The 26,553-nt window shown below is 40.2% G+C and overlaps 1 protein-coding gene across 3 annotated transcripts in view; it reads right to left on the bottom strand.

The window, feature by feature from the left end:
* Positions 1 to 26,553, bottom strand: part of ARB2A (ARB2 cotranscriptional regulator A) — a 340,644-nt gene that overhangs the window by 132,438 nt on the left and 181,653 nt on the right. For all 3 annotated transcript variants that reach the window (XM_075932154.1, XM_075932155.1, XM_075932153.1), the window contains exon 8: positions 19,012 to 19,131. In XM_075932154.1, the coding sequence (XP_075788269.1) occupies positions 19,012 to 19,131 (120 nt within the window). The remainder of the gene's footprint in view (positions 1 to 19,011; positions 19,132 to 26,553) is intronic.

The following is a 26,553-nucleotide window of genomic DNA, read 5'->3' as shown; positions in this document are numbered from 1 at the left end:
CCAGTATCCTGTCTACCGACAGTGGCCAGCACCAGGTACCCCAAAGAGGGTTGACCGAAGACAATGATCAAGCGATTTGTCTCCTGCCATCCCTCTCCAGCCTCTGACAAACAGAGGCCAAGGATACCATTTTATCCCCTGGCTAATAGCCTTTTATGGACTTAACTTCAATGAATTTATCCAGCTTCTCTTTAAACTCTATTATAGTCCTAGCCTTCACTGCCTCCTCTGGCAAGGAGTTCCACAGGTTGACAACACGCTGTGTGAAGAAGAACTTCCTTTTATTAGTTTTAAACCTGCTACCCATTAATTTCATTTGGTGTCCTCTAGTTCTTCTATTATGGGAACTAATAAATAACTTTTCTTTATCAGCCCTCTCCACACCACTCATGATTTTATAGACCTCTATCATATCCCCCCTCAGTCTCCTCTTTTCTAAACTGAAAAGCCCCAGTCTCTTTAGCCTCTCCTCATATGGGACCCGTTCCATACCCCTAATCATTTTAGTTGCCCTTTTCTGAACCCTTTCCAAGGCCAAAATATCTTTTTTGAGGTGAGGAGACCACATCTGTACACAGTATTCAAGATGTGGGCGTACCATAGTTTTATACAGGGACAGTAAGATGTTCTGGGTCTTATTTTCTATCCCTTTCCTAATAATTCCTAGCATCCTATTTGCCTTTTTGACCGCCGCTGCACACTGTGTGGAAGTTTTCAGAGAACTGTCCACGATAACTCCAAGATCCCTTTCCTGATTTGTCATAGCCAAATTAGCCCCCATCATACTGTACGTATAGTTGGGGTTATTTTTCCCGATGTGCATTACTTTACACTTATCCACATTAAATTTCATTTGCCATTTTGTTGCCCAATCACTCACTTTGGTGAGATCTTCTTGGAGTCCCTCACAGTCTGCTTCTGTTTTGACTATCCTAAACGGTTTGGTATCATCCGCAAACTTTACCACCTCACTACTTACCCCTTTCTCCAGATCATTTATGAATAAGTTGAAAAGGATTAGTAAGACAGGATTTCCCTTTACAGAAACCATGTTGACTTTTGTCTAACAAATTATGTTCTTCTACATGATCCACAATTTAATTCTTTACTATTGTTTCGACTAATTTGCCTGGTACTGAAGTTAGACTTACCGGTCTATAATTGGCAGGAGCCCTTTTTAAATATTGGTGTCACGTTGGCTACCTTCCAGTCATTAGGTACGGAAGCCGATTTAAAGGATAGGTTACAAACCACAGATAATAGCTCAGCAATTTCCCATTTAAGTTCTTTTAGAACCCTTGGATGAATGCCATCCGGTCCCGGAGATTTGTTAACATTAAGTTTTTCTATTTGTTCCAAAACCTCCTCTAATGACACTTCAATCCGGGACAGTTCCTCAGATTCATCACCCACAAATGACGGTGCAGATTCAGGAATCTCCCCAACATCCTCAGCCGTGAAGACTGAAGCAAAGAAATCATTTAGTTTCTCCACAATGGCTTTATCGTCCTTGATTGCTCCTTTTATAGCTCGATCATCTAGGGGACCCACAGGCTTTTTAGCAGGCTTCCTGCTTCTAAGGTACTTAAAAAACATTTTGTTATTTCTTTTTGAGTTTTTGGCTAGCTGTTCCTCAAAATCTTTTTTTGCTTTTCTTATTACATGTTTACAATTGATTTGTCAGTGTTTATGTTCCTTTCTATTTATCTCACTAGGATTGGACATCCACTTCTTAAAAGATACCTTTTTGTCCCTCACTGCTTCTTTTACATGGTGGTTAAGCCACGGTGACTCTTTTTTAGGTCTCTTGCTATGTTTTTTAATTTGGGGTATACATTTAAGTTAGGCCTCTATTATGGTGTCTTTAAAAAGTTTCCATGCAGCTTTCAGGGATTTGGCTCTAGTCACTGTGCCTTTTAATTTCTGTTTAACAAACCTCCTCATTTTTGTGTAATTCCCCTTTTTGAAATTAAATGCCAGGGTGCTGGACTGCTGAGGTGTTCTTCCCAGCACAGGAATGTTGAATGTTATTATATTATGGTCACTATTCCCAAGCGGTCCTGTAATGGTTATATCCTGGACCTGATCCTGCACTCCACTCAGGACTAAATCGAGAATTGCCTCTCCCCTTGTGGGTTCCTGCACCAGCTGCTCCAAGAAGCAGTCATTTAAGCCATTGAGAAATTTTATCTCCGCTTCTCTTCCTGAGGTGACATGTATCCAGTCAATATGGGGGTAATTAAAATCCCCCTTTATTATAGAGTTCTCTATTTTGGTAGCCTCTCTAATCTCCCTCAGCATTTCTATGTCAGTATCGCTGTCCTGGTCAGGTGGTCGGTAATATATCCCTACTGCTAATTTCTTATTATTGGAGCATGGAATTTCTATCCATAGCGATTCTATGGAACATGTTGATTCACTTAATATGTTTATTTCATTTGATTCTACATTATCTTTCACATACAGTACCACTCCGCCACCCACCCGGCCTGCTCTATCCTTTCTATATATTTTATATCCCGGTATGATTGTGTCCCACAGATTTTCCTCATTCCACCAGGTTTCAGTGATGCCTATTATGTCAATCTCCTCCTTTAATACAAGGTACTCTAGTTCACCCATCTTATTAGTCAGACTCCTAGCATTTGTGTACAAGCACTTTAAAAATTTGCCACTGCTTATTTGTCTGCCCTTCCCTGATGCATTGGATTCCTTTCTATGCGGTTGTTTGTCAGCTCTGGCCAATGGTTTGCCCTCTCCCCTCCTCTCTTTCCGACTACAGCTTAGAGAATCTCTATCAACGGATTCTCCTCTAAGAGAAGTCTCCCTCAGATTTACGTGCATCTCCGCACCAATCGGCTTTCCCCCATCTCTTAGTTTAAAAACTGCTCTACGGCCTTATTAATGTTTAGTGCCAGCAGTCTGGTTCCACCCTGGTTTAGGTGGAGCCCATCCTTCCCTCTCCCAAAAGTGTCCCCAGTTCCTAATAAATCTAAACCCCTCTTCCCTACACCATCGTCTCATCCACGCATTGAGACTCTGAAGCTCTGCCTGCCTATCTGGCCCTGCGCGTGGAACTGGAAGCATTTCCGAGAACGCCACCATAGAGGTCCTGGATTTCAGTCTCTTTCCTAGCAGCCTAAATTTGGCCTCCAGGACATCTCTCCTACCCTTCCCTATGTCATTGGTACCTACATGTACCACGACCACCGGCTCATCCCCAGCACTACACATAAGTCTATCTAGATGCCTCGAGAGATCCGCAACCTTCGCACCAGGCAGGCAAGTGACCATACGGTTCTCCCGGTCATCACAAACCCAACTATCTATGTTTCTAATGATCGAATCACCCACTACTAACACCTGCCTCTTCCTAGCTGGCATTCCCTCCCTATCAGAGGTATCCTCAGTGCAAGAGGATACCGCAACATCCTCTGGGAGGAGGGTCCCAACTACGGGATGGTTTCCCTCTGCTCCCATTAAATGCTCTGTTCCCTTGAGATTTTCATCCTCCTTAAGAACACTGGGGCTCTCAGACTGGAGGTGGGACAGTACTACAGTGTCCCGGAAAGTCTCATCAACATAGCTCTCTAGCTCCCTTAGCTCCTCCAGTTCAGCCACCCTGTCCTCCAAAGCCCGAACTCGGTCTCTGAGGGTCAGGAGCTCCTTGCAACGGGTGCACACATACGCCACCCGCCCACAGGGCAGGTAATCATACATGTTACACTCGATGCAATAAACAGGATAGCCCCCACTCTGCTGCTGGACTTCTGTCTCCATGTTTGTAATGAATAAGTTTAAGTACAAACTGGGATTCTTTTTAAACTTCTGGAGTATAGATTATTCTAAGAGTTAGGTTTTAAAGAAGGACACAAGTCACTCGTGCCCTCTAAACTCCCCCTCCAAACTCCCTCTCCAAACTCTCCTGTTACCTGTTCCTGGTCGCGCTCTCCCTGGTCGCTGAGTCACAGGCTTATATAGCTCTGGTAGCCCTTCCCCCTGACTGAGGCTCAGCCAATTAACAGAGGCTTCTAGATTTCAAACCTTTTAGAAGCTCCTTCAAACAGACAAAGAAAATGTAAATAGGAAGGAATCAATACATTGTCCAAAAAACTCGAAACACACACACAGAGCTGAATTGCAGAACTGTAAAAGTGGCTCTGTTTGAAAGTAATCCTCATTAAAAACAGATTATGGAAACAAGATGGTTGAAGATAGAAAGCAGACAGAAAATAGAAGAGGGCTGAAATTGAATTTCATGGTACCCAGTAGAGGAAAGGACTTTACATAAGAGAGCCACTACCACTACTAAGAAAGAAGACTAATAGAAGATATTCAAGAGTGAAGGGAGGAATTAATGACTGAGGATTCAATATTACCAAGAAACTAAATGCTTTTTTAAAATCTGTATTCCGAAAGAAAAAATAGTACAGTAGAGCCACATCATTCCTGGTCCCTGCACAGGAATATGGAGCAGTAGGAAAGTCCTTACACATCCTTGCAGATCCCACACATGGTCCCAAGACAATTGCAATCTTCGTGCTCAAAAGAATGTAGGGACTCTTACCCAAATCACCCCCAAAGAGCTCTTCAAAGTACCTGTCACCTAAGTATTTACTTCCCTGTATTCCATGGATAATTAGGGAGGGATTATTATTGCTAAAACACAGGAGCTCCTCATGATGGTTCCACTCAATGCCTGTGGCTAAATACCACAAACTGTGCCAACAGAAAAGAAAATTGAAAATCAATACAGAAGGTAATTGTCAATTTTTTCCCCTTCTCTTTCCCGCCCCATCCCTTCTTTTTCTGCTGTTTATTTGCAACTCTGGACCCCTTGCTCCATTCATGTGAAGAAGTGGGTTGTGCCCATGAAAGCTCATGATACCAGCCACAGGTCTGTTAGTCTCTAAGGTGTTGCAGGACCATTGGTTGTTTTTTAAGTTTTTTCAGTTTCAGACTAACATGGATCCCCCTCTGAGACTTACTGAAAAGGAACAGGTCAGACAATACTTAGCAAATGTGAACATACACAAAACAACTAGTCTAGATGCCATTCATCATAGCCATTAAGGGACTCAAACTTGCAGCTCCATTGCTTGGTTGGGTGATGGGAAGGAGGGCTCGATCTGTTGTTCTACCATCCTCCTGCCATACCCAGACTACTGCATGGAGGTTCTGTTGGCAAACCTTTCAAAAGCAGTGACTCTTGGAGTTAACGTTCACAACTCTCTGAACAATTGTTTCAGGTTATCTGCAGCCTCAGATGGACACCACTGCACTGTTTTTTCCCCCTTGGTTCACGTGTACAAGGTCATATGCACAACTTTAAAAAAAAAATTCCGCGCCAAATGAAACCCGAGATTCCGATCCAATCACATTTTCAGGAGCAGAGTCTTGTGCATAATCCTCTAATATCTATTGCTTATTTCAGCTCTGACTATGAGTAATAAGCATATACAGGATTATAAAGAGTAAGTTGTGACAGAATCTTAAATGGTGTTGTTGAGAAAATTACAGAAATAATGGATGATGGGAAAGCAATAGATACAATATAGTTTCATTTTTGTAAAGAAATCAGACGTGGTATCTCGCAGCATGTTAAGTGTAAAGAATTTCAAACTAGCTTGGATAGATATACTGTCATGTGGAAATTAAATTGGCTAAAAATAAGGCAAAATAACAAACTGGTGGGGGTGTCTGTCAGGTATTGTAGGTACAGGTGTCAAATCTTGTTTTATGTAACATCTTAATTAATGATCTGGAATTAATTAAATGAGCAGGTGATACAAATTGGGATGAACTGCTAACTGTAGTAAAGGAATAAAAAGAATACAAAAACAACCTTCCAATAAAAGCGGCGAGGAGTCCTGTGGCACCTTATAGACTAACTGAAGTGTTGGAGCATAGGCTTTTTTTCCTTTCTCTTTCCCCTTCACGAAAGCTTATGCTCCAACACTTCAGTTAGTCTGTAAGGTGCCACAGGACTCCTCGCCACTTTTACAGATTCAGACTAACACGGCTACCCCTCTGATACTCAACCTTCCAATAGACACAGAAGGGACCATTATAATAGAGTCACAAAAGGGTAGAGGCAGGATGGGTAGGAAGGGTGTCCCTAGCCTCTGTCTGTCAGAGGCTGGAAATGGATGGCAGGAGAGGGATCACATGATGATTACCTGTTCTGTTCTCTCTCTCTCTCTGAGGCATCTAGCATTGGCCACTGTTGGAAAACAGGATACGGGGCTAGATGGACCTTCAGTCTGACACAGTATGGCCATTCTTATGTTCTGATGTTCTGGAAGGGACCTAAAGAGGTCATCTAGTCCAGGTTCCTGCACTCATGGTAGAACTAAGTATTATCTAGATTATCCCTGACAGGTATTTGTCTACCTGCTCCTAAAAATCTCCAATGATGAGATTCCACAACCTCCATAGGCAATTTATTCCAAAGCTTAATCACCCTGGTTAGGATGTCTTTCTAAATGTCCGATTTGAACCCCCCTTGCTGCAATTTAAAGCTCATTGCTTCTTGTCCTATCATCAGGGGGATTAGAAAAACAACTTCTCCCTCCTCTTTGTAGCAACCATTTATGTACTTGAAAACAATTATGTCCCATCTTAATCTTCTCTTTTTCCAGACTAAACACACACATTCCCCCCCACCCCCAAATTTCCCTCATAGGTCATGTTTTCCAGACCCATGAAACTCTAGTAGGACCTCTTGCACAGCACAGGCCACAGACCCTAAGTAAGAAGTTCGTGAATCAAGTCCATACAGAGATGAAGAAAACCACAAAACTAGATTTAACTTGGAAAAATTAAAGCTAACAAAAGTGTTTGTGTATGTGTGGGGGAAATAATTTAGTGCATATGTTCTTTATGAAAATGAGAAACACGAGAAGCAGAAATAGCAAAAAGATGTATGGATGCTAGCAGACAGCAGTTTAGACATGAGTGTGCAAAGAAGTCCACTGCAAGTATGGACTATATAGACAAAGTGATGAGGTGGAATTGAGAGATAACTGTCGAACTTAATGAAACTGACCAGCAGCGGCTGAATCAGGACGCCTGGGGCAGAGCAGCTGGGGTGCTGCCGGGTTGGTCCAGAGCGGCGCTGCGGGACCAACCCGGCAGCCCCCAGCTGCCCCAGGGGTAGGCAAGAAAAGCCTCGTCTGCTGGGGGAGGGGGCACTAGCTGCACCTCCCCCCCCCCAGCAGACCAGGGAGACGGGGGTGGCGGGACTGCCCAAGTCCTCCACGGCTTTGCTCCGTCTCCCTGGTCTGCTGACCTGGGAGACGCGGAGCAAAGCCGCAGAGCACGCGGGCAGCGGGACAGTCCAGGCGCGCCGCGGCTGTCCCACTGCTGGCGTGCTCCGAGGCTTTGCTCCCCATCTCCCTGGTCTGCTGGTCAGACCAGGGAGACAGGGAGCAAAGCCGCGGAGCACGCCCGCAGCGGGACAGCCCAGGTGCGCTTGGAAGATAGAAAATATGGCAAAAGATGAGCTTGGCTTAACAAGGAGATCTTGCATGATCTCAAAATAAAAAAGGAGTCATATAAAAAATGGAAACTAGGACAAATAACAAAGGATGAATATAGGCAAGCAACACGGGAATGCAGGGGCAAGATTAGAAAGGCAAAGGCACAAAATGAGATCAAACTAGCTACAGGCATAAAGGGAAACAAGAAGACCTTTTATAAATATATTAGAAGCAAGAGGAAGACCAAGGACAGGGTAGGCCCACTGGTTAGTGAGGAGGGAGAAGCAGTAACAGGAAACTTGGAAATGGCGGAGATACTCAATGACTTCTTTGTTTCGGTCTTCACCGAGAAGTCTGGAGGTGTGCCTAACGTAGTGAATACAAGCAGAGAGAGGGTAAGTTTAGAAGATAGGATACACAAAGAACAAGTTAAAAATCACTTAGGAAAGTTAAATGTCAGCAAGTCACTAGGTCCTGATGAAATGCATCCCAGGATACTCAAGGAGCTGATAGAGGAGGTATCTGAGCCTTTAGCTATGATCTTTGAAAAATCATGGCAGACAAGGGAGATTCCAGAAGACTGGAAAAGGGCAAATATTGTGCCCATCTATAAAAAGGGGAATAAGAACAACCCAGGAAACTACAGACCGGTCAGTTTAACGTCTGTCCCAGGGAAGATAATGGAGCAGGTAATTAAGGAAATCATATGCAAACACTTGGAAGGTAATAAAGTGATAGGAAATAGCCAGCATGGGTTTGTGAAGAACAAGTCATGCCAAACTAATCTGATAGCTTTCTTTGATAGGATAACGAGCCTTGTGGATAAGGGAGAAGCGGTGGATGTCATATACCTAGACTTTAGTAAGGCATTTGGTACGGTCTCGCATGATATTCTTATTGATAAGCTAGGCAAATATAACTTAGATAGGGCCACGATAAGGTGGGTGCATAACTGGCTGGATAACCATAGTCAGAGAGTTGTTGTTAACGGTGCTAAATCCTGCTGGAAAGGGATAACAAGTGGAGTTCCGCAAGGGTCTGTTTTGGGACCCATACTGTTCAATATCTTCATCAATGATGTAGATATTGGGATAGAGAGTACGCTTATTAAGTTTGCAGATGATACCAAACTGGGTGGGGTTGCAACTTCTTTGGAGGATAGGGACATAATTCAAAATGACCTTAGCAAGTTAGAGAAATGGTCAGAGCTAAACAGGATGAGGTTTAATAAAGAGAAATGCAAAGTGCTCCACTTAGGAAGGAACAATCAGTTCCATACATACAAGATGGGAAGCGACTGTCTAGGAAGGAGCATGGCGGAAAGGGATCTAGGGGTCATAGTGGACCACAAGTTGAATATGAGTCAACAGTGTGATGCTGTTGCAAAAAAAAAGCAAACATGATTCTAGGTTGTATCAACAGGTGTATTGTAAGCAAAACTCGTGAAGTCATTCTGCCGCTCTACTCTGCACTAGTTAGGCCTCAGCTGGAGTACTGTGTCCAATTATGGGAGCCACATTTCAAGAAAGATGTGGAGAAATTGGAAAGGGTACAGAGAAGAGCAACAAGAATCATTAAAGGTCTAGAGAACATGACCTATGAAGCCAGGCTTCATGAACTGGGCTTGTTTAGTTTGGAAAAAAGAAAATTAAGGGGGGACATGATAGCGGTTTTCAAATATCTAAAAGGGTGTCACAAGGAGGAAGGCGAAAATTTGTTCCTCTTGGTTTCTGAGGACAGGACAAGGAGTAATGGGCTTAAAGTGCAGCAGGGGAGGTTTAGATTGGACATTAGGAAAAAATTCCTAACTGTCAGGGTGGTCAAATATTGGAATAAATTGCCAAGGGAGGTGGTGGAATCTCCCTCTCTGGAGATATTTAAGAACAGGTTAGATAGACATCTGTCAGGGATGGTGTAGACAGAGCTTGGTCCTGCCTTGAGGGTGGGGGGCTGGACTCGATGACCTCTCGAGGTCCTTTCCAGTCCTATGATTCTACGATTCTACTTTGGGCTCTATTGTGGGAAGCACTGTACACTTCTTTCCCTAACTTTAATCAAAATTAAATATTTATTCAAGGATGCTGTTTCTTCTGATTCTATTTAAGGACTACTTAATGACTGGGTATACTTTTCTTTTGCTTAAGATTTTTCTGACATACAGGATACTTCTCTATAACAAGTTCCCAATCCAGTTTGTTTCTAAATGGAAATTAAGACCTTAAAAGGGGCTCAATTTTGCTGTTTCCAAGGTCCCAACTGACTTCCTAGTTAACAGAAGCTGGGGAAGATGCTCTTGTGGCACTAACACTGCAACATCTAGGGGTCTAACAGTGTCCTCACTATGGCTGATGTAGGACACTGTGGTATCTTCAGCTGATTCCCATACAGCTGTTACCTAGCCTGTCTGTTGTGCCCCCTCCCTCCTACATCTTGGATTTGTACTCACTGTGATTTATGTTCCAACTTATCCCAAAACAGCCAACAGATTCTGGGTACCCTACACTTCAAAGTTCCATTTGGCACAGGGAAGCATCATGCACAATCTACAATTATTACCTGTTGCACAGTTTGTGTTAAAAAATTAAATTTAATGGATATTTAATAATAAAATGTCAATTAAAGTTTAACTAGTCATAGTTTGACAATCAAGGGTCACACATTTTAAGAGGAGAACAGGGGCATTGAACGCCACAGAATAAGTGATTGAATCAACTGATTATGCAATAAAAATATATCGAATAAGGTCTTTTACAAAAGATTATCGTATAGTATTCTAACTTAATGATCATTATGAGATCTGCATACAGACTGTGATTAAGGATTTATGTATTTTGTGTATATAGAAAACTGTGCTCATAATTGGTGGGATAGTCACGCAAGGAGAGGGTGTCTCCTCAGCCCGCTGAGGCTAAGGTTATGTCTACACTACCAGTGGATCGATGCTGTGGCCATCAATCCACCAGAAGCTCAATTTAAGAGCCTCTAAATCAACTATAGGCAGTCCCCGGGTTACGTACAAGATAGGGACTCTAGGTTTGTTCTTAAGTTGAATCTGTATGTAAGTCGGAACTGGCGTCCAGATTCAGCCGCTGCTGAAACTGATCAGTTTCAACAGAGGCTGAATCTGGACGCCAGTTCTGACTTACATACAGATTCAACTTAAGAACCCCAGGCATCCCCAAGTCAGCTGCTGCTGAAACTGATCAGCGGCTGATTCCAGGAAGCCCGGGGCAGGGGCTTCCTGTAGTCAGCCACTTGTCAGTTTCATCAGCGGCTGACTTGGGGATGCCTGGGGCAGAGCAGCTGGGGTGCTGCCGGGTTGGTCCTGTACCGCCCAGAGCGGCGCTACGGGACCAACCAGCAGCACCCCAACTTGTCTGGGCTGTCCGCTGCCCGCGTGTTCCGCCGCTTTGCTCCCCGTCCCCCTGGTCTGCAGACCAGGGAGACGGGGAGCAAAGCAGAGCAAAGCGGCGGAGCACGCGGGCAGCGGACAGCCCAGACGCGTCTGGGCTGTCCGCTGCCCGCGTGCTCCGCCGCTTTGCTTCCTCTCCCTGGTCTGCTGGAGACCAGGGAGACGGGCCCCGTTCGTAACTGCGGATCCAACGTAAGCCGGATCCGCGTAACTCGGGGACTGCCTGTACTGAACATGATCCTGTCAACATCTGGTACTCCACCAGCATAACAAGCTTAAGGTAAATCAACAAAAGAGTTTCTCCCGTCAATCCAGCACAGTGTGAACACGGTAACAGATCAACCCAAGGAACATCGACTCCAGCTATGTTATTCCCATTGCTGGAGTTGCGTCACTTAGGTTGACTTTACCTCAGAGTAGGTAAAATCTAAGCCTAAATCTTAGATTTCACCTAAATCTAAGCACATAGCTCTCCACAGCCGAGGAAAAGACAAATGATGGGCCATTAGTGTTAATGGGAAGACATTGACAGACCAGCCAGAATCTCCCTATGAATCACTAAAGCCTGCAGGGTGAGCTCTTTTAAAGGAGGCTTCCGAAAAGGAGATTATTAAAACCAAATCATCACATATTGTGTTTTTGTTCCCGAAAGGAAGAAATGAAAAACATCAGGTGTTATATGTTGGTAAATTAAAACAACATACATTTAAAATGTTTCTATTAGTATTGCATATTTTATTTTTTGAAAGCTGGATTTGTATTGATTTTTATTCTTTTAAATGAGACAAATTTGAAAATTCCTATATTTATTTTAATGTTTTGTCTCTTGTGTATCTAGAATTTGTATTAATTACAAAACACTTCACACTTGCCATTTCAATTAAACTCTCAAGAATTTTGTTCTGTTAAAAACAAAACAAAAAACAAGATACCATAAAAAAGCTTCAGAGGGACAGCCGAGTTAGTCTGTAACAGGAAAAACTTAAAAATCAACAAATAGTCTGGTAACACTTTAAAGACTAACCAAATATGTTTTGTTAGTCTTTAAAGTGCTACCAGAGTATTTGTTGTTTTTTAAGATACAAGTCGTCATTCTTCCGCTCTATTCTGCATTGATAGGGCCTCATTTGAAGTATTGTGTCCAGTTCTGGGCACCACATTTCTCAAGAAAGATGTGGAGAAATTGAAGAAGGTCCAGAGAAGAGCAACAAAAATGAATAAAGATCTAGAAACCATGAGCTATGAGGGAAGGCTGAAGGAACTGGGCTTGTTTAGTTTGTAAAAGAGAAGACTGAGAGAGGACATGATAGTGGTTTTCAGGTATCTAAAAGGATGTCAGAGGGACGGGAGAGGGGAAAGAAGCAATGGCCTTAAACTGCAGAAAGGTAGGTTAAGGTTGGACATTAAGAAAAACTTCCTAATTGTTAGGGTGGTTAAACTCTGGAATAAATTGCAAAGGGACGTTGTAGAATCTACATCACTAGAGATATCTGAGAACATGTTAAACAGATATCTACCAGGGATAATCAAGACCAGGTCTACTCAACTCTGGAAGCTCTGGGGGCCACAATGATACTCACAGCACATGCTAAGGGCCGCAACTTAAATGTGGTTGTATATACATGCAAATATATATGCAATATATGCAAATAGCTTCTTTCACACTGACGGGCATGAATACAAAGATTAAGGCAAGACTACACAACCCGCAGGCCCCACTTAAGTCAGTTCTGCTGATATCAATAAAATGCAATATTCACCCAATTTCCACCCACATGACAGCACTTTTAATGAGCAATGACAGTCCATGAATTTAACTACTAAAACACATATCAACAGGAGACCATTATCTTTACCACTTTTGTTTTGACTCCCACCCGTGGGCCACATGTTGAGCCCCACGTAAACCCAAATTGTACCGCAGACTGTAAAGAAACACGCTGCAGGCTGCATGTGGCCCACGGTCACGTGTTGAGTAGCTCTGATCTAGATGATGCTTGGTCCTGCCATGACGGCAAGGGACTAGACTTAATGGTCTCTCGAGGTCCCTTCCAGTTCTAGTATTTTATCCAGGGACAGTCACTTGGCAGGTCTGGGGTCCCTGAAACACTGGATTCCCTCTTTGGCAGCAGATATGCTGGGAAACTGTTCAGAGGCAATATGTAACTTACATTAGAAAAAAGATGTATTTAATCTGGAGATATAAAGTCTCCAGGAAGTCTTTCCATGAAACTTACATATGTTTGCACTCCCTTATTTTTATCTTTGAATCTCTGATTTTTCTATTTAGTAAATCTATTTTCTATATTTTACTCCATGGAAGCCTCTATTAAGCTAACTAAGGGTACGTCTACACTTGCATCCTAGTTCGAACTAGGGATGCAAATGTAGGTAACCGAAATTGCTAATGAAGCGGGGATTTAAATATCCCATGCTTCATTAGCATAATCTCGCCAGTGCGTTATTCCACTCAACAGCTGATTCGAACCACGAAGCGCGTGCCAGGACCAAACCCCTTGGTGCGCACCGGGACGCGTTAGTACAAACCAAACCCGGTAGTTCATTTTTTTGAGGAGTAACGTTAGTTCGAACCAAGGGGTTTGGTTCGAACTAACACGTCCCAGCACGCACTTTCACTTTCGAAACAGCTGTTCAGTGGAGTAACACGCTGGCGAGATAATGCTAATGAAGCGTGGGATATTTAAATCCCCACTTCCTTAGCAATTTCAGTCGCCTACATTTGGATCCCTAGTTCAAATGAGGGTGCAAGTGTAGATGTACCCTAAGTAACTAACCTGGTGAAAATCAGGCTGTACATGTTGACTGGCTATTGTGTCTTAGCTCTCATGTAATGCTGCAAAACACAAAGGGATGCTAGATTACAGGGAAGGCAATGACTAAACCACTTATTGATCTTGGCTGGTTTGGGTGATCCCAGCTAGTAGCTGTGCAGAGTCAGAGGAAGGCCAAAGGGTTCCGCAAAGGGTCCACTCATGTGGATCATATTACAGGATCAAGACCTTAAAATTATTTCAAATTGAAGAAATAAAGCAGGTTGACTTCAATGGAGCTATGTTGATTTATGCCAGCTGAGAATCTGACCTATATATTTTAAGGACACCAAGCTTAATAATGCTTGTTAATGCAGTACAAACTGGTCCGAAGACTCCTTTCTCTTGATTTGTAAATTATGGGAGAGAAGAAGTAAAACAGAAGACGGAAATTGATATGAAGATAAAATATTTTATTCTTAGGCATGTTTTAATTTCAACAAAATACAGCTTAATATCAAACTATAGCATTTTTCCTGAATCTGAGTCTAAACACTTTGAATGGAAAATTAACAGATGAAAAGCACAGCACTCTATAGCATGTTTAGCAATTTAACTACTTGTGTAATATGTTGACCTAGTAAAAAGCTTTAAAGTGCTGATTATATCTTTAAAATTATTTTAACAGTCTACAGATAAAATCTATGTGTTATCTACAACTTAATATCAATACATACATACAACTCTTTAGTCAAAGAATACAGTAGGTTGAGTATTTTTTCATCTAATGAAAGGCAATTCATATATTTTTACTTTGCTGATGTACTGAAGATTAATTCCCTGTACTCTCTGATGAAGAATAATCTCAATAGCAAATACTGCAAATTTGTAGACAGTGTTGTCATCTCACAAGTTTATCACAAGTCTTGTGCTATGTGTTTTTTTCTTAAAACTGCAGTTTAATTAAACTAATCAATTCATTTTAAACAAAAAAAGGAAGTTTCTAGCAGTCAGGCTCATGGTAAAAAGCTTAAAGTAAATCACAGAGGTTCAAAACCCAGAAGGTAAATCAAAAGAAGTCCAAATTTATCATTTTAAAAATATCTCATGATTTATAAGCCAAACTCTTGATTTTGAAGGGCCTGATTAATGATTTTTAAAGTCTGGGACTGGTGATTCTTTTGAAGATTCTGAAATATGTAGTTGTCCCCCAGTGAGGGTAAACGCATGGAAATGCATTTGTTTTAAAAGTGATACCAGAAAACTAGAAATCACATTTCTATCTGAATTTGTTTTCTCCTGCATATACTACTTCTGCAATTAGATCTGAAAGAGTGGCTCATGGGGTCCACACAGGCAGAAGTATCTAACTACTGTACTTGGATCCAACTGCATATTCAGGGCCTCAGACAGGTGTGAACTTTTACATAGGAACAGGGGGCAGAAAAACACTCAAAGTAAAATTGTAACACCACAAAAAATGGTGCTAGGTCTTTTTCTTTTAACTGACCACACATAGAAGGACTCCAACTTAAAAATCTCACTTTCTGTAATATTTTATAGGCATTGCACAAATTCTGTTGTTTACCATCAAATACAACAAAGCTGCTTTAAATCTCCAACTCCACTATACTGTGTGAGAGATAACAGACGATAGATAAGATATGTTCATGCATAATGTTTTGAGATTTCAAAATCAGTAATTAGCAAAAGACTATGACCTACAACTATTTTAGTGCTGTATATTTAAAAAGTAATTTGCTTTTGAGACATCTGTTTGCTGTACATTTAATTTCAAACTACAATTATACAAAGTTTTAATTGGTAAATGTTAAGATACATTTTAGCAGCAGTCTTATGATTATTACTTGTAATTCAAACTATAAACAATATAACTAATTACACTTATTGGTGAAACTTTACTTCCCACACATGCTAAATCACTTTCAATTATTTCTCTTGTTATCTGTGACCCAGTAAGGTAGAGGAATAGTGTGCTTATCCTGCAGTAAAAGGATAACAGTTTTTGTGCATTCAAGCATGGTATTGCAGACTTACTCTGTTTTCCTAAACATCTCACAAATACCAACAATTAGATGTGCATACATAGGCAAAAGTTTTGGATAACAATAAAAATACCATAACGTACCTTGTGACAAATCTTTGAAAAATCTAGAAAACTCTAATTAGGTTATATAAATACCTGCAAATCACATCAAAACTAAAAGCTAGACTGTGAGCAAGGCCTTATCCAGCTACAGAACAATAGTAACTGAATAATGATGCTCTCCCTTTTGTTCCAACTTCACAAGAGATGGCCATCATTGTTGCCCCACCCCCAGCACTTTGGGGAGCACAGAGACTGCTATAAAAATGCTTCCCTCCCAAAGAAAGCGACCCAAGGGTGCAACCAGTTTGTTCCTGAAGACATTCTGTCTTGGTAAAGCTGAATGCCTCCTGCTACTCCTACTGCAGGAAAAAAACCAGCTTTATATTACTGTTGCTATAACAGTTGATAAATGCCACAATCTACCATTTAATGTTGAGTCTCTGGACCTTACTCTACAATGACAGTTACTATTAGAGTGGATTCCACAAGGAAGAAAAGAAAAGCTAGAGATCTTCAGTGATTAAATAACTGTGAACAATCAGAACACTTTCAGCAGTGTTGTATGCATACCAACACAAGGTATACAAGTCAATTACTTCGAAGTCTGTATTTCTTTTACTTCTGTGGGTACAATCTCACGCAAAAGGCTCAGGCAAGGCCCTACATTCCAAGTGAAAACCAGAAGTTTCACATTGCCCTCTGCAAGGGGAATGAAAACAGAATGAGAAGTATACAAGGAGTCTATATAACTACTATATTTATGTGAATTTGCCAACCCTAGGGGGGGAGAGAGAGAAAGGTGTAAACAGTTTAGAAGCATAACTTCTTTTAGAGACTAAAAACTTCTCTTTTAAAAACAAGTTAAAAAATTCTGAGCTAAAACTTCCAGGACAGAGGGGAAAAAAAAACAATCAGGAAATCTGACAATTTTATGGTAAAAATAAAATCTATTTTATTATAGTTCAATATTTGTTTCCAGTATAGCTAGGGGCAACCTCCAATCTAAATTTCTACTGCCAACAAACCCAAAACATAAATAAGTAAATCAGATATAAACAGTTTTAACTGTGAACGCAAAAATAGGTGTTAATCCCATTTTTATAAAAATAAGGACTATTACAATAAATATACTTCTCAGGTCTAGTTTTCCTTGACAGATATGTGATGTGCCAGTAGTTAATATATTATATTCTTCCTCCCATGCATGCACCTCCTGTAGAGATAGCAGACTACAGAAGCTGACCCTTACTGAGACCATCTTGTCTCTATGACAAAGCTCCTTTTTAACTTCTTGCTTACTGGTTACTTCCTGTGATGGAGAAAAACTTTAGCTCAGCTTGTGATAATTTCACAGGCCCTGAGCACCCTGACCCTAGAAGCCCCAAGGTCAGAAGTCAAGTCTTGTTCTGAAACATCTGTGTGCTTCATATTAGACTAGAACAAAAGTGGAGAAATATCCACCAGTGTGACAAGAGAAGCAGGCAAAATGGGGATGACACATTGGTCATCTGTTACCCATGCCATTCCAAGCCATTGACTGAAATGTGATAGAATTTTACTCACTAAAATTCCAAAATACCTTCAAGTACATGCTTTGTTTATTAGAAGTAAAGAAAGTTCTCAAACATACTTGACATTTCCTATCTTCTTTAAAGGCCTATTATTAATCAATTAAGAAACACTTATTCAGAAATGTGCATACAATCTATTTGTATGTATCCAGTGACCCAAACTATGTTATTTGACAAAACCTACTGAATTTCACAGATTTCAGTTTCAAAATGAAAGCACATCAAGATAATCTAGCAATCTTCTTATTTACAATAGCAAAAAAAATCACAAAAAAACCCAGACTCTTATAATGTATGAGGAACCTAAATCATAAAATGTAATCGAAAAGGGCTTATATGTTATACAATCACCTTATCATTGCAGTATTTGGTATCTTGATATCTTTTGTTTTGAAAAATAAAAATAAAATTTGTACAATTCACTGACAGGACTGTAAAACATTTGTGGGATTAGATCAGCTAAATCAGTATCAGGTTTCAACATTTGCATACACACAGACTGTTTAAGGAAGACTTGGAGAAGCAATGAGAGAATTAAAATGGCCTTAATTTCCATAACAAAATCATCAAAACTGTTAAAATCTTTGAAACAAAATATTTTCTTTTTTTGTTTTCTCATTAACCATCTATTTTCTTCTTAAAGAGTATCAAAAAAGTAAAAAACTTTACATAAACGTAATGCTGACAGGAAGAAACAAACCTGGGACATCTGGAGCATGAGCCTGTAAAGCGGTAGAGCAATGGTTCTCGAAGTGTGGTCCGTCGACTGCTAGTGGTCTGTGTCTATCTTGCAGATGGGCTATGGGCTTGGCCCCACCCTGCAGCAGGGAGCCAGCACTGGCACACAACCCCCTGTGGCGTGGCTGGAGTACCAACGCTGGCTTCCCGCTGTGTGTGTGTTGGGGGAAGGTGGGGAACCCTGAGCCTCACAGAACAGATCTGGCTCATGAGGAAGGAGGAAGCAGTTTCGTGTGCTGCTACTCTCCCTCCCCCTAGCTGGGGGAATGGAATGCAGAAAACCGCTCCCCTGGCAACTCCCCACTGATCCCATTGACCAGAATTGAAATGGGAGCAACGGGAAGGGGGCGGCAGTTTCTGGGAGCAGCAGAGTGCGCAGAGCCAGGTAAACACCCCTTCATTCCCCTCATGTCCAGACCTCATCCACCCTCACACTCACCACTCTCCCCCTGCTCCTGCATCCCACCTCCTGGCCAAACCACCACTCTCAGCCTGCTCCTGCACCCAATCTCCCAACCAGTTCTCCATCCCCAGCACATTTCTGCAGAACCCAATCTTTTGCCAAAACCCTAACTCCTGGCCAGATCCTCAACCCAATCTTGCATCCTACCTCCCCCACCCAGACCTCGCACCCTCTACCCCTCCTACACTCCACCTCCTGCACCCCCATCTCTATCCCACTCCCCAGCAACCCCTCTCACACTGAAGCCCTCATTTTTTGACCCATCCAGAGCCTAAGGGGGCACCGTAAAATCTACTAGCCCTGGGACCCTAGATTGGATTCTTTTTGTTTGATTCTAACTCTTTTAGTTTCTAAAATGAAATCTGTCCAGAAAAGCTGCTTCTTTGGAATGAGCACATTAAATTTAACTTCTGAAAATATCATAAAATCCTCAGAAAACAGGCAAAGAGAAAAGTCAATACTTACCAACTCTACGAATGCAAGTCCACCATAACTGTGAGCGACAAAAAATACATTCTCAGCTGCTGACTGGGCAATGAAGTGGTCCCACACATAAATTGCATGTTCTTCAGGAGAGCCATTATCCTACACAGAGAAGTATATTATTCACTACCATTTTTTTTTAGAAACAGACAGTTTTGTCTACAGGCAACATATTCCTGGTTGTGTAAAATGTTTCGTTAAAAGAATCCACAGATACTAGTGCTAGTGTCACAAAAATACATTGATGCATCAGTTTTATAAAAAAGCAAAACATAACCAAAACCAGCCCTGACGATATGATTGAAAGATTATAAAATGTGTATACTTTGAATATAAACAGAAATGCGCAGTTATAGGAAGTCGAAGCACTGTAATGGCATTTCAGCTAAATAGCCTCACTCAAATTTAATAAATATTTAACAACAATATTTAGTTCTTATTAGGGATATGAAGGGTTAACTGGTTAAAGGTGATACTTACCAGTTAAACGGGGAGGGTTGGAGCAGCTCCCCACCAGCTGCAGGCAGGAGGCTGCTTCACCCCCTGCTGCAGACAAGGGCTGCTCTGGTGGTCCTATTTATTCAGGGTCCTAATTATATGGTAGGGTGCCTATCCTGAAACACCCACCGTTGAACACACTGGTTCTAATGCAGTATTATTACGACTAATTTTTATGTTTGCTTTTTTACTCTCAGTCAAAATAAATACCTCAATGTAGAAATTTAGTCTAAAAACTTTCTTGTGACTTTTCTGCAGCAGATTTCTCTTATGTTTTGACTTAAAAGCAGATTTTTTGGGCATTTTGCTTTTAGTTTGGCCTATTTCTTACAAATTATGGTGAGAATTCATTGAAGAAAGATTTTGTAGAGTCAAGTTTGACTAAATTATCTGAAACTTGCTTAAAAAAAGAGGACACTTTGTTTTGTTTTTTAATTTCTTGTATTGTACTTATCTCTTGAAGTAAGAAGATATTCAGAACAGGCAGGAAATTTTGCAAAACTTTCCACCAATATAAATATCAGAGCATCTGAAACATTATTCAAATTTAAAAGCTTGAAGGTCAGACTCCAATCTGTTACAGTGCTGCTTATACAATGCAAAATAGATGGCACAGAGGCTGCAACAGCTAGTGTGAAACTGCTTCCTGTGATAATTCCTGATGTACGGGAAGTAAGGAGCCATTACTGGGGCAAGACAAAGTGGAGCTCATCCAGTGACAGTGTAAATTAGAGCTGTTCTTCCCTAGCTTTAAAAGCTGAGGCTAGATGGCTGACAATCAGGAAGTGCTCACATTGCTCCTTCTTTTTCCACTACAGCTGAGCTCTGAAAAATCTGATGCATAATTTGCCACTAATTTGAAAAATTTTACACAATTAATTTTTAAAAAGAAATAATTCACTGTGAACCTGTCTTAATTTTACTACCACTGTATTTATATACAGCACATTAAAGGAACTACACTGTTTCAGCAGCTAATTAGCCCCCCTCCCACATTCCTGATTCAAAAAAGGTAATATTGTACATAGGTATCCATATAAGTGGTTCTAGGAAGGTTAATAATAGGAATGTAGGATTACCAGACAATATATTTTTGCCACATGGAACAGCTCCTTTTCAAGAACCAAAGTATCACCAAGTACTTTAAACTTTTTTTGGCTATGATAGAAATGAGCACTCAAAGTACTAGAATATTTTCCCCTTACGAATCACAAAACATTTTTTTTCTTTTTTGTGGTATCTTTTAAATACTATCCATTAGCTATCTATAAAAACATAGACTAGCTTTCCAAACAAAATTACTATCGCTGCAAAAAAATGTTCATAAATTGTTAACTTGGAGTTTTTCATTCTAATATCAAAAGTTTAATCAAAGCAATTTAACAGTATATTTTCTGAAAGCAATAGGATAATGATAAATTAATATTTCTAAAGCAATTTTACTATCTCTAGGCTTGATCATGTGCTTACCTGAACACTACTTGAAGGGTAGCCGAGTTAAAAAACTTAAACAACGAATAGTCTAGCACCACCTTTAAGTCTAACAAAACACGTAGATGGGATCATTAGCTTTCGTGGGCACAACCCACTTCTTCAGATGAACTTGAGATATGGGTTGTAGCTATGAAAGCTCATGATACTATCTACATGTTTTGTTAGTCTTTAAGGTGCTGCTAGACTATTCACGGCTTGAAACAGAAGTCTATGAGCAAGGTTCAAGGAAAAGATTACATCTCCCTAATCCTCTGATCAACTTGATCCTGACTCAGTCATGGCACAGGCTAGAAAAAAGGTGCCCTAATCTATGCCAACTGGAACAGTATGAGAAAAATTGGAGTGCAGCAATGTCCTGACCAGGCCTTCTCTAATTTTAGTGCCAACTGTGTCTCGTGAACTACATCTTGCTCTTGTACCATTAAAGTGCAGCTTGTGCCCCCCAAATTCTTTACCTACCAGATGTGGGAAAGGAAGCTCAGGACCTTTGTCTTGCAGTGCGGTGGTGGGGTAGGAGTTTCTGCCCAGCATGGTGGAGAGTTTTGGGGCATCAGACTTGTGGGGCACACCTGGCAGGGTTCACAGAGCTTTCAGAAGGAACATGTCTGAAGCCCCAACACCCCAGCTTTCGAATGACTGAAGATGTGGCTTGCAGGGCCTGTAATTTTGGCCACCCTCCCCGCTAATGAGTCTTTCATGCCTGAGCACTGAACCATGAATGTTAAGAACTCTCCCATGCTGGGGGAATTCTCAGCTGGCCACATATGGATATGTTCTAAGCCCTTTGCATCACTGAAGTGGTACACAGGGACAATTGGGATAAGGTATGTTCCAGCCCTGCATTTCAATGGTTAAGAGGTCATCAAATCCAAACCCCTGTGCTGAGACAGGACCAAGAAAACACAGACCATTCCTGACAGGTGTTTGCCCCACCTTGTTGTTAAAAATCTCCAGTGATGGGAATTACACAACTTCCTTGGAAGTTTATTTGAGAGCTGAACTATCCGTATGGTCTTTCTTAAGGTCTAATCTAAATTGCTCATTATCGCTTGTCTTACCTTCGGTGGACGTGGAGAACAATTGATGCCCTCCTCTTTATAACAGCCCTTAACATATTTGAAAACTGTTTCCCTCAGGCATCTTTTCCAAGACTAAACAAGGCCATATGTAAGGCTTTCTAAAACTTTTATACTTTGTGTTGCTCTCCTCTGGACTCTCCAATTTGCCCACATCTTTCCTAGAACTGACCATCATCCCCCATTTGAGGCATCACTAGTGCCTGCTAAGACACCTCAAAATATTAACCTCTTTCACAACTGATTCACATTGTTGACTTATTCATTTGTGACCCACTATAGTCCACAAGTAGTTCCACATAGCCAGTTATTCCCCATTTTGTAGCTGCACATTTGAGTTTTCCTTCCTTAAAATATTTTCACTAATCTTTATTGAATTTCATCAGATTTTTCAAGATTGTTTTGACCTCTAACCCTGCTCTTCAAAGTGCTTACAACCCTAACCAATTTAGTGTCATCTGCATATTTTATAAGCATACTTTCCACTCCATTATGCAAGTCATTAATAAAAATATTGACTAGTTCCAGATCCAGGACTGATTCCTGTGAGAGCTCACTAGATTCACCCTCTAAGTTTGACAGCAAACCATTGGTAACCATATTTTGAGTATGGTTTCTCTACCAGTTGTGCACCCATTTTACAGTTATTTCATCTATATGATACTTCCTTATTTGTTTATGAGGATTCCATGTGAGATTTTATCAAAAGTCTGACTTAGATATATCACATCTAATGTTTCTCTGTTCTCTAGTAGGTCAATAAATCTGTCAAAGATGGAAATTGGTTTGCTTTAATATGATTTGTTTTTGAGAAATTCATGATGAATATTCCCTAGAACTCTATTACATCTCTAGGTCCTTACAAATTGATTGTTTAATAATTTGCTCCAGTAACTTTCCAAACACTGAAGTAAAGCTGACTGGTTTATAATTTCCTATGTCCTCTCTGTTGCCCTTTTTAAATGCAGATACTCCAGTTTTCTGGGACTACACCCATTCTCCATGAATTCTCTAAGATAAATGCTAACAATTTCAAGATTGGTTCAACGAGTTACTTTCATCAGAGCCTGCCAACTTAGTATATCTAACAACTAAATATTCTTTCCCTTTTTTGGTTTGTGTTCCTTCCCTCTTTTTTGTTAATACCATGTGTTGGGTATCTGTCACCATTAACCGTCTTAGTGAAGCAAAATAGGCATTAAAAACCGCAACCATCTTGACATCACTGGTTACTAGCTTTCCTTCCCTGAAAGTAGAGGGCCCACAGTTTCCTATGTCTGTCTGGTTTTCCTAATGCAAATTTGCCTTTTATATTCTTTGCTAAAATGTAACTCATTTTGTGCCTTACCCTTTCTGATGTTCTCTTTAGCAATTCATCCACAGTACTACTTTTTGTCAGAATCCGTTTTGATTTTCAGTCATTAAAGAACTCCTGATAGAGCCATAATAGCATCTTAGTTTTCTTCCAGTCTTTCCTTTGCATCAGGATAGATGGCAGTTTTACCTATATTACCACCTCCTGAGATAATGCGAGCCTTCCTCAACTCCTTTTCCCCCTAGTTTTTCTTCCTATGGGAACTCACCTACTAGTTCTACAACTCTGTTAAAGTCTGCTTTTTTGAAGTCTATTTTCCTTATTCTACTGAACAGACTCCCTTTCTTCACTCAGAATCATAAAATTAATCATCTGACATATGAAAATATATTATGTCAGTCTTGTTTTTGCTATTCTTGATAATGTTTTGTCCAGTTTTGACCTACTGATCTTAATTATGTATTGCATATTCATATTAACATCATCTCAGATTCTGTAGAATATTAACATGAAGCTATGTTTTATAAAAAGTTGTCAAACATCTGTTCCAAGCAGATATTATATATTGCTTGCACTATGAGAAAAATTCAGCTATACTGTTGTGAATAGAAGGTAAAATACTTTGCCTTGTAACTATCAGAAACAAACATATGATTGTGGATAATTCCCTGGCAAAGTCTACATTGTATTCAATAAAATGAGTGGCCCCATTTGTTTGTCATTTTTGCAATATTGTATAGTTTGCCAGTCTAAGAGTTGTAAGATATATAACATTTTAATGAATCAAGCCATTAGAGTACACAGATAAGCAGTGTGCATACAGTAAATACAGTGCTATGTTCTGCTGCATTCAAAATACAGTCTGAATTTACTAATGTAATATTGCACTCATTAATTGTGAAATACCATGCTGAAGTGAAGCAGGAACCAAAGCCTTATCAACTATGCCAGATTTTAACATCTAGACATTGCAAGGTCTGCTGTTATGATGGACTACCTGAGCTGATAACACATGGAATTATCTAAACAACATTTGCATATTTGTGTAATTATTTCCTAAGGTTAATTAGCTCATGCAAAGCAGCTTGCCCTTTGAGACTGCTCACAGTGACAGGTTCACATATTTCTTGTTTCAGTGCCAAATTTTACAGATTTTTTTCCAGCTAACCTGTTGCTGGAAAGTTACAAATCCAGCAACATGCTCTGTACCATTGGCAGCTATGATTAACAATAGCGGCTGAGCCAGCTCAGAACCAGACCTAGATAATTAACATTTAACAACTACATGTACTACTTTAAACTTCTACTCAATCTCAACAGTGTTTCAGAAGATCAAATCAAATCAAATCAATTTTAAGCTTATGCACTAGATCATTCTTTTTCATGTTGATTTTTTTAACACTGTTAATTCAGGTACCCTATTTTTTTCTAAGAGATAAATGTATACAACAGTACTACATAATGGCATAAATAGGCTTAATTTAAAATAGCGTCACATAAAATAAGTTTAATAATACTGTATTTCTCTAGTTATCTTTCATCCTAGGATTATAAAGCCTTATTATAGCTCTGTGGGCTAAGGTACTCAGACAGATTATATATGTTAATCATATAGGAAATGAGTTACACTTCCAGTTAGTAGCAGAGCTGTGAGAAGAGCCCAGAACTTAGGTCTCATGATCCTGATTTAAACATGAGACAATACTCTTTCCTTAAGCAGAAATTTTTATCATGATTCTTATTTCATTATAAAATTCCTTCCTGTTGCTCAAATTAAAAAAGAGACATTTTATTGGGATCAACTTATAAAGAGCAGTTCACCTAATTCTACAGAAGATCACTACATAAACTATAAAAAGCTATTAAGGAGATATTAATTTGACAATGACCATGTGGATGATATTACCTAGAGAATTAGCATCTTGTCATTAAAGAGTTAGGACTGAAAGAGTATTTCATTTGTCACCAGTTGAAAACACACACATACATACATACATACATATATATATATATATATATATATATATACACACACACACACACACACACTCTCTCTCTCTCTCTCTCTCTTACACTCTCTCTCTCTCTCTTACACTCACACTCTCACTCTCTCTCTTACACTCACACTCTCACTCTCACTCTCATAGCTTTAAAAACAAAACCAACCCAGCTCAAAATTAAATGTTAAAATGTCTGGGATGAATAGCAGAATACACCATCAACTCACATTTCATTTAACCATCTCAAATTCACAGTAACATATATATTGAACACAATAACAAATTACTAGGATTTTACTGGCAATTGGTTCTTTGAATAGGAATTGGTATTTTCAAAAGTGCTAGCTCTTTGTTATTTTGATATGCACTTGAAAATTTGGGGCTAGAAGAAAAAAGAAGGGGAAAAAATTCCAAACAAAAATATTGAATGTTTGGACTTGGATTTTCATAAGCACTCAGTGTTCTCATAGCTCTGCTTTCACTGATGTCAGTGGGATCTTTTGCTATCAGAGTTACTTCCAATTTTGAGCCCTTTAGAAAAATCCACAACTTTAGTTTTATAGCTAAAAAATGCTAAGCATTTAGTTTCCCTAAATGGGAATCTCTTTTTTTCTGCCTCTCTAAATGTACTCTACTCAGTAACTGCATCCTCCTTCATGTCTCTAGTCATCTGCAACACTGCTCTGCCCTTCTTAACTCCCTGATCTCTTCCACCTACGCTTCATCCCGCTTACATGCCATACCAGTTTCCTGTCTCTCATAGCCCTCAATTCTGAGATTAGTCAGCACATCTACATGACATCAAGTTCCACTTCCAGTCCACTGCCCTCCCTTCCTCGTGCCCTTTCCCAGACACCTGCCTGCTCTTTCCCTTTCATCTCCTATTACTCCAATATATGACTGTCAGCAGCTACTCAATTTATAAAAAAGGAAGCAAAATATCTTGCTCTGCCACTTTAAATCACATTCCATCTTAATGCACCGGAAGTCTAACTAGTCACTGGAGTCTTTTACCAATATTCTTGGGTATGACACCTTATTAGAATCATCAAGCTTCCAAGATTTTCCCCCAGGTTTCTTTTGAAAAATTTTGCCCTTAAAACTAAAGGAAATTGCGGCCATTTTATATATTATGACTGGA

Source organism: Pelodiscus sinensis, chromosome 6 (assembly GCF_049634645.1).
Source record: "Pelodiscus sinensis isolate JC-2024 chromosome 6, ASM4963464v1, whole genome shotgun sequence".
NCBI lineage: Eukaryota > Metazoa > Chordata > Testudines > Trionychidae > Pelodiscus > Pelodiscus sinensis.
This window is presented reverse-complemented; position numbering and strand designations above follow the sequence as displayed.